The 14430-nt window shown below is 40.7% G+C and overlaps 1 protein-coding gene across 1 annotated transcript in view; it reads right to left on the bottom strand.

The window, feature by feature from the left end:
• The window catches only part of fam49bb (family with sequence similarity 49 member Bb), a 47123-nt gene that overhangs the window by 19513 nt on the left and 13180 nt on the right, over positions 1 to 14430 (bottom strand). Inside the window, exons 2-3 of the mRNA XM_059326962.1 lie at positions 13605 to 13696; positions 481 to 563 (exon numbers count right to left, since the gene is read on the bottom strand). Coding sequence (XP_059182945.1) covers positions 481 to 553 — 73 coding nt within the window. The 5' untranslated portion in view covers positions 554 to 563; positions 13605 to 13696. The remainder of the gene's footprint in view (positions 1 to 480; positions 564 to 13604; positions 13697 to 14430) is intronic.

Here is a 14430-nt window from a genome sequence, read left to right as displayed (position 1 = left end):
TTTAGCAATAAACGATATTTCTTGGGATATATAATTGTGATGTTCTTTTATTATAAAATTCACCTAGAAACAGTGTGAGCTGTGTGAGGCATTGTTGTCTCTAAAGGTATGACTGAGTCTCTGGGTTTGCCAAGTGTGAGAACACTACAGTTCAGGATCAAGCCGTGTTGAGGGGCCTTAGGCTACGCAGCAGCTGAACTTCACTGCTTTATATTTGAGGAGGGGGCTCTGCTGCAACTGTGCTGCTCTGATTGATATTCTGCACACATTCCAGCACAGGCAGGTTGATGGAAAAGTGCACAAGCTCTGCTGGTAGATTTTTGATTCTCTTGCCGCTGGGAAGAACACAGTGTAAAAGATAAGTGTGGTGGGAGGGGGGTGAAAAGACTGAAGAGTTTCAGGGTTGATAATGTTATGGTAAGATATTCATGTGATCGATATCTGGAGAGGGGGGAGCAATTGCTTGAAAAAGAGACTCACTTTCAAAATCGAGGAAAAAATTGGGCTCCTGTTCCAGATCTGTGCAGGTCAAAACTTTCAGTAGGTTCCCCATGTTACGATACCTGTTGAGGAGAAGAGAGAGGAGTCAGTAAATGCAGCGGTAAAGTGAGCAGCTGGTGAAACACACCGCTGTATCCATGACACCTCACTCCCGCTCTGCTTCACTGCTCTGGTGCCTGCGTGAACTCGGTGGTGCCCCAGATGTGCCCACTGCTCCCCTTGGACCTCCCTCCCATGTGTGTGTGTGTTTCCTGCGCTCTGGCTCTTGCTAAACCAGATGTCAAAGCAAAAAAAGTCCCCCCCTCCCCAAAAAAAAACCCCAGTTTATGGTTTTTCTGCTTAGATAACTTTCTCCCCAGCATTTGTGGGCATTTACAGGCAGTTGTATGCAAAGTAATCCAGTTCACGAGCCACCGCAGGGGACTCAAATATAATCACATCTACACCTAAAGTAAATGGTTGTTTGTTGCACATAACAGGACACATCCAATTAAACTTTTATAGAAATGAAGCCGTCATGCAGAAACAGTTTGTTGTTTGTGTGTGGATTAGAATTTATTATGTCTGCAGAATCATGAAGTGCAATCCAGTGTCTCTGTCACAGCCGCTGAAACACAACATCAATATTTAACATGTTGCAGTAACGTAAGCTTGTGTGGCACAGTGACTTAGATTTACTGTAACAGCACAGGGCGTCTGTACAGTTGTGCTTATTATATCATAATGAATATGATGGACAACATTTCATTCTTGAGAAATACAGAGCATGACTGCAACTAATAATTGATTATTCAGTCGAAATGGTATTTTGACAAATTATTGACCATTTTAATTCCCTTTTAAAGCAAAAATGGAGAAACATTCTAAGATTTTTGCTTCAAAAATGTGAGAAATGTGCTGCTTTTCTTTTCTGCAATGTGATGGCAAAATACAGTTTCTTGTTCTTTGATGCAACTTTGTGCAATTTTTCATTATTATCCAACATTTCATGGACAAAGCATAGTTTTTAAACCACCACTTTAGCAATTTTGCAGTTATTACATTTATGATTTGTGTCCCATTTTGTCCTTGCATGAATGTCCTCTCTGTTTGTGTTGCATTGTGTTTTTGACAAGATCTCTTGATGCAAATCTGTGATGTGGCTATATAAATAAAATTGACTTGACTCGAGAATAAAGTTTTTTTTAAAAAGCCCTCTAAATTGAGAAAATCAAATTGCCACCTTAATCTAAAATTTAAAAAAAATATTTTATCGATAATAGTTTCTTTTTTTTTAATCCAGAATGAAAAAAGGAAAATCAGAAAAATGTTTCAAGCCCAAAATGATGTTTTCAATCATTTCGTCTGACTAACCGTGCAAAATCAAAATATATTACATTTTACAATATTTAACAGAGAAAAGAAACATCTTTACATGAGAGCGGCTGAAACCAACCAGTTTTTGCTTCTTAAGCTTGACAAATGCAATCTATAGATTGACAAAACAGTCAATATGGTGCTGATTCACTAGATAAGGATAGGAGAGTGTGTTAGAAGAAGATATGATCCTGCAACAAAACCAAAAGAGAGCCTGGACTGCTTTGCACTTAAACAACAGCACAGCATCTTCCCTGTCAAACTTTCACACTTTTTAAAAGCAGATTTCATCATTGTTCTGCTTCACATTTACTTCTAGTGGAAAAACAACTGAGATGCATTACTGTACAGGTGCATCTCAAAAATTTTGAATATCATAGAATAGTTTATTTATGTCAGTAATTCAATTCAAAAAGTGGAAATAACACATTATATAGATCCATTACACACAGAATGAAACATTTCATGTCTTAATTTAATTAATTTATTCTAATTATAATGATTACGACTTACATTTAATGAAGGCCTAAATTCAGTCTCTCAAAAAAAAAAAAAAGAATATTACAAAAGACACATTTTTAAAAGTATGTTTAATATGTAAATGTTGGCCTCTGAAAAGTATGTCCATCTATATGACTCAATACTTGTTCGGGCTATTTGACTTGAACTAGTGGAAATGGACTTTTCCATCATATTCTAATGTATTGAGATGCACCTGTACTTTATACTTGTTGTAAATGAGACTGACTTAAGGTGAATTGTAGGTTCCAGAAGAGGATGATGACGGAGGAGGAGAGGAGGCGTGGGGTGTCTGAGCTTCATACTGTGACTTGACTGACGCATCCATAGCTTCCCTGCTGATACCAACATCTACTGTATGTGTGCAATGAAAGGTGTTCCTCCTACTCCTCGAAAGCACGGAGTCGCTCGCTCTCAGAAAGGTCAACAGACATATGACACGTCACAGATCTGTGGCCGTTTGTAGAGAGAAACAGCGTCAGGCTCCATCAACGCAGACAGATTTAACCCCCGGTGACAGAGCGGAGACGGGCAGGATGTACTCGGAGAGGCCCGGAAGGACGGTCGACGCAGAAAAATGACAAAGTTAAACTTAGGCAGGCAGATGTCATCCCGGATGAGTGACAGGTGAGGAGCCAAAGTGACTGAGTGAGGGGCTGGTGGTGACAGGGTAAATCATGCCAACACAGGTAATGCTGGGAGACAGGGAGGTGGTGCGACAGAGCAAAGTACACACTCAGCAGTCACCAGCAGAGGGTTAGGCTTTAAAATGCATGAGATGCACCGCTGGGAGGGGGGTGGGGGGTGACATGTCTTGCATCTTGAAAAGCTTCGCAGTGGGTCATGTCCTCACTCTAACAGAGAAAATATTTGTGATGAATAGCAAAATTTTACATGCCTGTTTGAGTTCAAAGATTTTATAAAACTACCTTCCTTGTAACCAGGTACTCGATCGACACAGTCTATTAATAGATGTTAGAGGAGCAAGCAACGCCTTCGACATGTTAATGCTTCCTCAGGTTCACTCTGTTTCACAGCACAGACTGTTTAATTTCCTTCAGTCAGACTTCTGAGCTGATTAGTCTTTTTATAAAGCCAAAATTCTGGTTTCCGCTCATTTAATACGAATATTTGCTGGATTATTTTGTCTTTCATGGAATTTAACTAAATATCTTCAGGTTTCTGAGTGTTGCTCGGCCATACAGTAGTGTTCAATATAATAGCAGTCCAATGTGACTAACCAGATTAATCCAGGTTTTTATTATATTTTTTATTGCTAAATGGCAAACAAGGTACCAGTAGGTGCAGTAGATTCTCAGAAAACCAACAAGACCCAGCATTCATGATATGCAGCTCTTAAGGCTGTGCAATTGGGCAATTAGTTGAAAGGGGTGTGTTCAAAAAAATAGCAGTGTCTGCCGTTGACTTTACAAACACAAAACTATTTTGTACAAACTTTTTTGTTTCTATGATTAAGCAATCCTGTGAATCACTAAACTAATATTTAGTTGTATGACCACAGTTTTTTATAACTGATTCACATCTGTGTGACATGGAGTCAACCAACTTGTGGCACCTTTCAGCTGTTATTCCACTCCAAGATTATCTAACAACATTCCACAATTCATTTACATTTCTTGGTTTTGCTTCAGAAACAGCATTTTGATGTCACCCCACAAGTTCTCAATTGGATTAAGGTCCACTCCATGACATCAATGTTGTTGGTTTGGAACCAAGACTTTGCTGGTTTTCCAGTGTGTTTGGGGTCACTGTCTTGTTGAAAGACCCATTTCAAGGGCATGTCCTCTTCAGCATAAGGCAACATGACCTCTTCAAATATTTTGACATATGCAAACTGATCCATGATCCCTGGTATGAGATAAATAGGCCCAACACCATAGTAGGAGAAACATGCCCATATCATGATGTTGCACCACCATGCTTCACTGTCTTCACTGTGGCTTGAATCCAGAGCTTGGGGGTAGTCTCACAAACTGTCTGCGGCCCTTGGACCCAAAAAGAACAATTTTACTGTCATCAGTCCACAAAATGTTCCTGCATTTCTCTTTAGGCCAGTTGATGTGTTCTTTGGCTAATTGTAACCTCTTCTGCACATGCCTTTTGTTTAACAGAGGGACTTTGCGGGGGATTCTTGTAAATAGATTAGCTTCACACAGACGTCTTCTAACTGTCACAGCACTTACAGGTAACTCCAGACTGTCTCTGATCATCCTGGAGCTGATCATTGGCTGAGCCTTTGCCATTCTGCTTATTCTTCCATCCATTTTGATGGTTGTCTTCCGTTTTCTGCCACGCGTCTCTGGTTTGGCTCTCCATTTTAAAGCATTGGAGATCATTTTAGCTGAACAGCCTATAATTGTTTGCACCTCTTTAAAAGTTTTCCCCTCTCCAATCAACTTTTTAATCAAAGTACGCTGTTCTTCTGAACAATGTCTTGAACGACCCATTCTCCTCAGGCTTTCAAAGAGAAATGCATGTTCAACAAGTGCTGGCTTCATTCTTAAATAGAGGCCACCTGATTCACACCTGTTTTTTCACAAAATTGATGACCTCACTGATTGAATGCCACACTGCTATTTTTTTTTATATCAGGAATGCTGGGTCTTGTTGGTTTTCTGAGAATCTACTGCACCTACTGGTACCTTGTTTGCCATGTAGCAATAAAAAATATACTAAAACCCTGGATTAATCTGGTTAGTCAAATTGGACTGCTATTATATTGAACACTACTGTAACAAGACATTTAAAGATGCAACCTTAGAGTCTGTGAAATTGTGAAGGACATTTTCTAGACTAAATTACTAATTGATGAATTCAAAAGTGAATCAGCAGTTCAATTAACAATAAAAATAAGTTTATGTAGTTGCACCCATTTTTTAACTTCAATTATGTGGTTAAAAAAAAAAGTGTCTCCATTCATCAGCCAGGAACTGTAAGAACAGTAATTATTATCAGATTACTAAATTTCCAACTGTCCTTAAACAGCTTGCATCAGAAAAAAACCCAAATATAACTTTAAAATAGTAATATTTAGTGATTTTTTGTGATACATTTCCCATTTAAGATGTTGCCTGCACTAACCAGATCCTGTAAAAAAACATTAAATTCTGTGCTACTCAGTGCAACTGGTATGCCATAAATGATTTGGCTGAGAGCAACAGTCACATGACAAAAATTCAGTGAAATTTTGGCTGAATGCTGACTGCAGGCTGTTTACACAGAGGAGAGAGGAGAGGACAAGAGAGGTTGTAAAAATGTAAACAGCTCAATATATAGAACATGTTGAGCTCCCATCCAGCCCCCCAATATTGATAAAACTTGGAAAAAAGTTGTTAAAAAATATTAAAATTTTCCCAAAAATTTAAATGTTTTTATTCATCCGTTTGTCTGTTATTGTTGTGTTTTTACATTTATTTACTTCGAAAGCAGCCTGTTAGTCACTCATTCCACCCAGTGACCACCTGCAAAGACCCACCTGCCTTGTCCAGCCTCGTCTTCTTACCCTCCACTAATGTGACCTGAATGTCTGACTGTGCCAGCGCTGGCACCTCACTGGCTGTCGAGAAGCAGCACCTGATGCAGCCTCAGAAGGGATGAGAGCTGTCACTGACCCTGCTGGATGATGTGGGCACTGCCCATCATGTCACGCCTCCTCTGGTCCTCTACTGCCATCTTTCAGCCGCTCACTCGACCCACTGCCCGCCCGACCGGCCGGCCGGCCGGCTGGCAGAGCTTCCAGGGCTCTGCAGCGCTTCAACGCGGGCACTGGCAGCCTCGTACTGTAGGCCCGGCGCTGTTCCCCTGTGCAGCTTGAAATGAGGTCATTTTAAGGACGGGGATTTGCGTGGCGGCATTTCAAAGTCCGGCAGAGAATCTTCAAGTGTACCAGAAAAAGAGCTGATTAAATTTGTGCATTTTGCAGCTTTTTATATCTTCCGTTCAAATTTCACCCTGAGAATCATTCATAGATTATATAAACTGGCATAACTTTGCAGCTTATGTGGACTTCTTATGATGACAGCCCTCACTTTAAAGATAAATTCAAAACAATGTGTGTTAGAAAGTGAGTAACTGGTTGCTTAGTGATAGCGTAGTAAGAGAAGTGAGAGGATGAAGTGCTGGCTAAGAGTACACAGATACTGTATCAGAGAGACAGATTGAGGAATTGAAGCCCCCCTCCCTCAGTGCTGTAGTAGCACCCAGTAGTGCTGGCATGTCCGGGGCACCACAGAGAGCCCGGCGACAGCCTTGTTGTTGTTTTGAACCCCCCCACTGAGCCATCGCGTGCTCGCAGCGAGGGAGGGAGGGCTGCTTCTAAGGCCAGGGGCAGAATCTGACAAGCAGGAGCCCGCGCAGCTCTCCTATTGGCTGAGCTGATCTACCCAACAGCTCACTGTATCCATGGAGGCAAAAAAAATTTGGTGCCATTGAAAACATTGCAGCAGCCAATCGGAAGCGAGCTCCGGGTGAGGAGCGAGTACAGTAGTAGTAAGACTTGAAAGCACATGAATATATTAATACAGATGAGGTAATGCGCCAAAAACAGCGGATTAGTCGGGGAATGAAGTCAACTGGAGACGATGGAGAAATATTTAATTCCACTACTGAGCACTTAGTGATTTAATGTGATTAGAATGTTTTTTTTCTGTGCAGCTCAGCAAATTCACATTGTTAATTTTTTAAATGAAAATATAACGCAAAATCAAATCATAAAGTAATGAATATGAACAAATTATTACATTTTAATTGCAGCTGATTGTAAGGATACATTTACATTAAATTATAAAAATGGATCAATACTATCAACAACAAAAAAAGTCAGCATCCCAAATATTTGCAGATGGTGCAAAGAGGTTGCAGCTTATTTTGGTAAAGACACCAAAACAGTGCCACGCCCATGCAGCAGCCTGACCTCTGGATGGCACTGCCTTTTAACGTCTCCCAGCTCTGTGCCTCCCCTTTAATAAGCACACGGAGAAGCAGGGCACAGCTGAAACCGAGCACTGCGGCAACGTCCTACAAAAACCTCAGGGCTCGGGGGCTGATGGCTGGCTAATGCAAGGGAGGGATAGTGCTGACATTCCACTACTCGGCTGCAGCATGAGGATCCACGTGCCCTGCTGCTTTACTATGGAAGAAAAACAACGCCCTCCCCTCCCCACACGGGCGCAGACACAGCGTCACGTGGGCTCCGCCGTGGAGAGGCTGAGAGCTCGCCTGGGGTGTGGAGGAGGGGGGTGGGGTGGGGAGAGGCAGCAGGGTGTATGTGTGTTTATGTTTGAGATTTTTATGGAATGTCTATGAAGGAAAATGCATATCTCATTTTTGTGATATTTAGAATAAAAAAATAAAATATGTGGGAACAGACGTGTGCTGAATATGACTGCGTGCGTGGAAGGGGAGGGATTGTGGAGCGTCACACTGCAGCAGAGGCGGGCAGAGCTAGGCAGCTTTAAACTTGACCTAGATTCCCCGGGTGACACGCCACATCGCATTAGCCCACTCGGCCAGACCTGGACCCGCCGGAGCTCACTGACACTGGCCCGATTCGACAGGCAGAAAATGGGGGAGCACTTCCCAAATGGGGCTGGCATGCGTCCCCCCCTCCTCCGCCCCTGCTCCTCCTCCTCCTCCCATCCCCAACTCTCCTCACCCCCAGACCATCTCCTGCCAATCCTACACAGCTGACTAAAAATGGCTTAGGGGGCACATGGCAATGAGGAAATAAGGGGTGGGGGGGGTTGTTTGTTTATGGGGGTGAACTTGATTACCTCGTAGCCACGCCTCTGTATTGTTGCAAACATCAGCTAATGCCCCCCTCACCCAGATACTGGCAAATCAAAACAAACCTCACAGGATGACTGGATCATTACAACTGACGGCGATACACGAGGTGACATCCAGTATCAGCTGTTTCATCTTACTCCTGCAACCACAAGGCTAAAAATATTCCCTCCATAAATACAACTCCTGCATCAAATCGCTGTAGCCGCGTTGAACCCAATCAGCGCCAATGGAAGCGAACACATGAAACCGGCAGTTTGTCCGGCAGAGACGCAGATCAGAGCAGGATGAAAGTGGGAGCGCCTCATCCTCGGCTTAGCCCCTCTTCTTTGGACGGCACCTGATGAAAGTTGGAAACCATGGCAACAGGCACATACACAAGAGTCAGCTAAAAAACGCTGGCTCTATTGAAATGGAGCTCTATGAAGAGGCTCTTAGCGCCGCTCTTCAGTCACAGCAATACAACACTTTATACCATCAAAACACACAGAGAGATGCTGACAGCCCGGACTGATGTTAATTTCAGATCACTGCATTTATATGAGAAGAAAAGGCACCAAGAAGACTTTTTACACCAGCACCACAGGGGCTTTATATGATCATCTCAAGTGAAGCTCCATATCCAAATGGGGAATATTTTGTGGCAGACACATCTAAAGAGTCCTAAAGAGCTGTAAAACCAGTCCATGGTGTTTGTATGAACTCCACTTCAAATGTACCACTTTGATTCTCTGCTCCATCCGCTGAACATCTGCCTCAGAAGGAAGCCCTCCCCACCCTGCCCTTGAGAGTCCTCCGACTCCTTCTTTGGATGTGTTAGGAAATCATTAAGGGGGGCATATTGACTCACTGTCGCCGGCCTATGCGGCACCTCCCTCGGGGCAGCTGCCTCCATAACCCATTCAAACACAGATCTCCAATTCTTCTGCTAAAAAAGCCCCGAAACCATCATTACTCGACTGACCTTCTGAGTGACTCACCGACGTCACTGCATCCTCAAATCTCACTATGATGTTTACAGAGTGAGATTTAAGGATGAGCATTCAGAGGACTTACATAAGTAGTTGAGACAAATTAAAGCCTGATTTAAATTGAAGAAATACAGTTGTGCATCATCTTCATTATTTATTTTTTTTGCACAGTATTACCCTAACAGGATTTTGGGTGGGGCACAGTGGAGGGTTTTTGGATGGATGATGAGTGTCAGATTGAAGAGCACCAGAAGCTTTCATTCAGTAAGAGAGGAGTGCCATCTGGAGGATACAAACAGTGCTGCACCCAAGGAGTGAATATTAGGGAAGGCCACTCCCAAACCTTTTGCCACCAAATGCCAGCTTAGGGAAGCTTCTGCTAAAAATTGCAAATGCAAAAGACAGAGGTTACACTAAAATGTCTCTGTAGAAAAGCATCACTTTTCGCAGAATTTTGTAGGATTTGCAGCAACAAAAATTAATTTCTGACTCAAGGGGACATCAGTTTCTTGTGACGGAAGGCAGTCCTGATGCCTAAGACTAAGCAATATATTGAAATATGTGTGAAATTTTGAATATATTTTATTTTGGCTTTTAGAGATTTTGAAAACCACATAATTCAAGATAAAAAATGATTATCTGCATTCCATTTCCCAATAATGCTCTTGTTTTGTCTTGTCTTAATAATCTTGGTAATAATCTCTTGTCAAGTTGCTGACTGGAATATGCTAAATATAGTGTGTGTTATTGTTTTCAGTGGTTTATTTTTAAAATATTGAATATTCATGTTTAGTAGTTTTCAGTAGGTTGTAAAGTGCACTAACATTATAACATAGTTTCTAATTTATTAAAGTATTATTTACTTTTATTTGACATTTTTATATTTTTTTAATCAAAATATAAATATATATTTAAATATGATCTATTTTATTTATTATCATTTTTCATATTTTTTTCAATTATATTTAAAGCTTAAGAAAACTGCTAAAATACTTTTTTTTTTTAAATAGTTCAATAAATAACCAATCAATCATGTTAAATAAGTGTTAGAATCTTCTCAATATCATCCAAAATAATTGTGATTATGATTTCTGCCTGACGTAAGAGCACCATCCAGTGTTCAGATGCAGCTATTTCAAGTAAAAACTAATGCAGTTAAAATAACATTTGTGCAAGCTAAATGTTAAATGCCATGTTTGGTAGCAATCTGCCAGACATAAAGGCTTTAGAGCACGTATGTCTGCAGAGGAATGACAGCGGCCAGACCTGCTCCTTCAGGGAACCCGGGCAGGAAGTTATACAGTGTCAGCCCTCCGGTGGCATTAATAATAGATAACCGAGGAGAAGCTGGGAGCTTTTAGCTGATATAACAAGCCACTCTACATATTACAGCCACTCAGACAGATCATCTCAAATTACCTGTTCAGAGGGAGAGGTCGACAGGGGCCAAAGCGTCTCCCATATGCTGAGTCAGGAGCGGAGCAACTGATATTTCCACATTATTTTGACCTTTTAAATAGATAAATTGATTAAATAAGTAGCTTTTTGTGATGGGTTTAACAACATATTTGCAAATATGTTTTTTTTTTAAATGGACAAAGAAATCGGTTGGTACAACCCCTTATTTTAGAGGTATAAATCTTGCAAATATACATATATTCTCTGCACATGCTATCATCTACAGAGTTATGACAGTACCGGGCTTTACCAGCTGGGGGCAGTATTTACCCAGTAATGATCCTAGCAACAGGAGAGCCAAGAAAAGCTTCACCTCAGGCTGCTGTACCACACCTCCCCCTGGCTTAGCGAGGCTAATCCATCCTGCATGTATTCACACAAAACTCGGCCTGCTCCATTCGACATTTATAATGCAACATGTCTGCTGCTCCCCTGTACCACCACAGGGTTGTGTACTGCGTGCTAACTAAAATAGCTTAACATTCAGGCTATTTTGGTGAATGGATTTGAATCTTACTAGGGCACCACAGCAGCTTTGCATTAGCCTACACATACACACACACACACACACACACACACACACACACACACACACACACACACACACACACACACACGGAGACCAGAGACCTCTCATGGGGATACACTGACTTAGTGATCCTATATATGAACCACCTGAGGCTTAGCTGTCAAAACGGCACAGCATTCCAGCACCAGAGCTCAGCCAATCGAATGATAGCTCTGTGTCATGGTAACAATCTCCAAGGAGACACGGGAGGAAAATACAACAGGGATGGGCAGACATGCAAACGGGAGAAATGATGGGAGGTGAAGCCAGACAACCTGAGAAAAACAGTTCCTCTTTCTGTGAAGGGAAATGTGGGCAGGAAACAAGAGTAAAACCATGCGTAGAGAAATAAAAACGTGCACTAAAACTACAAATACGCTGGGCTAAAACCACTAAATGTCAATACCACACGACAACCAGCTATTAAATCAAAGAAAAAACATGTAGAACATCTTGGAACAAGAAGTGGCGAGCCTCCCGTCGGAGCTGCCAGGTTGTCGTGTGAGCAATGACCCTTCGCCCTGTAGCTACATAAACACTCTGGCCTTGAGGGGGACAGGAAGCTGGGAGCACCTACATTACTCAACTCCTTTTTATGGCCCACAATGCACTTCATTTCCTGAGCAAGCATTACACATACACCCACAGCACGGCACATTAAGCCTATAATAGGCATAGGTGCACCACAGGCGTTCTTACATAATGACATGTCTTCTTTGTATCTGTGCTCCAAAGCTACTTAACTGGACGTTTTGATTTATGTTTAAACCTCAGATAAGTTGATTATTTCCATTCAGTTTTAATGGGCAATAATATGAGAATTTTATCTAGGTCAGTGAATGTGCTTCTTTTGTTTCGACACAACAACCCAAAGCTAGAGGCTTTGACCTTCTGGACCCTCGAACCCGCTGATGGGTTCAAAACAGCAGGTTTTCTGTTAAAATATAAATAAAAATAAAGATTTTTTTTTTTGTTAAATCTGCAAAATTACCCCATTTATAATAGCCAGAAGCTGTAAAAACAGGCATTAGTCAATTTTTTTAACTTTCTGACGAACCTTATAAGGATCATGTGTGACAAATGCAAAATGTAAGGAAATTTAAATGAGGCATATAGAACTTAAAGTATAGATTTTATGTGCTATTGCACTAGCCAGACCCTTTAAAAAAACATTAAATGCTGCACTCATCAGCAAATCTGGGAAGCCATGAATGACTCAGCTGAGACTAACACTCACATGACAAAAATTCAGTGAAACTGTGACTGAAGGCTGTTTACACAGAGGAGAGAGGAGAGGACAAGAGAGGTTGTAAAAATATAAATAGCTCAAATTATTTGTAGCATTTCAACCCCCCATTTTCTAAAAACTTGTGGGAACGTATGTACTTAATGCATATATTATACTATATATATATATATATACATTTGTAAAATAAATTATAATTATAACACTGCATTATAACTGTTATACCGCAGATAACTGTCTTAAAACTGATAGGATTTCTACAGGTTTTATTTTATTATTTAGAATTTTTAAATTAATGGTCCAGTTCCACTTATTTTATCTTCAGAGTGAAAGAGTTTAGGAGACAGAGGAGGGGCAGTTCTGGCAAAGTTTGATTTCATGCCAACTGGGAAACTGTCCATAGAGAGAAATGTATGTAACGTCTCAGCCAAACTGAAGCCCATGGTCTCCAAGTTAAACATGTGACTTGTTTCCATTTTTCTAGTCAGTCTGAAAACTGCTGGTGCTGCATTTTCTGAGCTCTGGAGCAAATGTATACAAGGTGCAAAGGGACATATTAATTGATATTTCCACCAACAGCTACACGGTTTTCCCACCTACCTATATTGAGCCCACATTTGCATGGAAAACAGCACTAGTGGAAAGAAAGAAAGCACTGCCTTAACTGCCATTTAAGAGAACAGCCTCTATTCATTCGACGTCCTTTAGCGCGCACTATGACACCAATGGGAGATATGCAGGCGTGGAGTTTATTGGCTTGATATTCTCAAAAACAAGTTTTTCCAAACACAACTGTAAATTCAAATAAGGATCAGATATGAGTCGTGTTCTTTAATAGATATACATAGACATGTAAATAAATAGCAGCAGATATGGAAATGGTGGAAAATGAAAGCGTGGTATGAAAATAGTTTAACGGTCAAACTTTGCATTAACGAATATGATACAGACATTCAGCTTACAGACTTGGAAAAGTGGGAACGAAAGGACAGCTTCACTTTTTTTTTTTCTATTCAGTCCGTCTTTAAAAAAAATATTGACGAGCCCATGTGTGGATTCGAGAAAAGTATTTGGTCGTGTGTAATTTCTGTTGATCTGCTGAACCATTGGTTGCTGCACTAACCCAGCCTTTTGAAAACAAGCTCCAATGTTAGAAGTCTAACTTGGTATGAGGTCTTACCAGCAGTGGAGCTGTGTGACTGTCAGTCAGGAGCAGGGAGGCCCGGCCTGGCAGGTGGCCCCGGGTCACAGTCCTCCACCAGAGGTCAGCCTCTGAAACAAGTAACAAAACATCAAAACTAATGCTTAAATGTTTAACAATGTAGGAACTGACAAAAGGCAATATCAGGGTCTATTAGAAACATGCCTCCTGCAGATAAGTTCCAAGTACCTGAAAGACTGCTTTCTTTTGTTCATTATCAGTGGAAGAAATTATACTTGATTCTATCCACACATACTGGTCATATCTAAAAGCAAAACATGTAATAACTGTCATGTTAACCCTCCTGCCTGTTATGTTGCGGGTCAAATTGACCCATTTCAAAGTTTAAAAATTAAAAAAAATATATATATAGTTAAAAGTATTTTTTCATAAAAAGACAAAATTTAAAATAACTTAAAAAAAATGTATGTCATGTAAAACCATTGTATTTTACATGTAGGTCTTTCTAATGTACATTTAAAAAAGTTTTAACATGCATTTTAAATCAAAAACAAGTGAATTATCCTCATTGAACCATGATCTGTTTGAGGTAGAGAACACCATTGCACTAAATATGGATTGAAATGGTTAGTAATGGAGTTATTAATAAAAAATAAATAAATGAATAGATTTTTGGTTTCTGACATATCTGGATAATTAAACATGACCTGGGTCAAAGTCCTGAGAAATGTACATAATAGGAGGGTTAACTTCCCTGTTCAACTAAATGACACCATAAAAATCACACAAAAAGGGGAAGGTTGGTAGAAAGAGTGCAGAGATCAGGTTAAGTATGCAATAACAG

Source organism: Centropristis striata, chromosome 23 (assembly GCF_030273125.1).
Source record: "Centropristis striata isolate RG_2023a ecotype Rhode Island chromosome 23, C.striata_1.0, whole genome shotgun sequence".
In the NCBI taxonomy this organism is placed as follows: domain Eukaryota; kingdom Metazoa; phylum Chordata; class Actinopteri; order Perciformes; family Serranidae; genus Centropristis; species Centropristis striata.
Note: the sequence above shows the minus strand (reverse complement) of the source record. Positions and strands in the feature narration are given on the sequence as shown.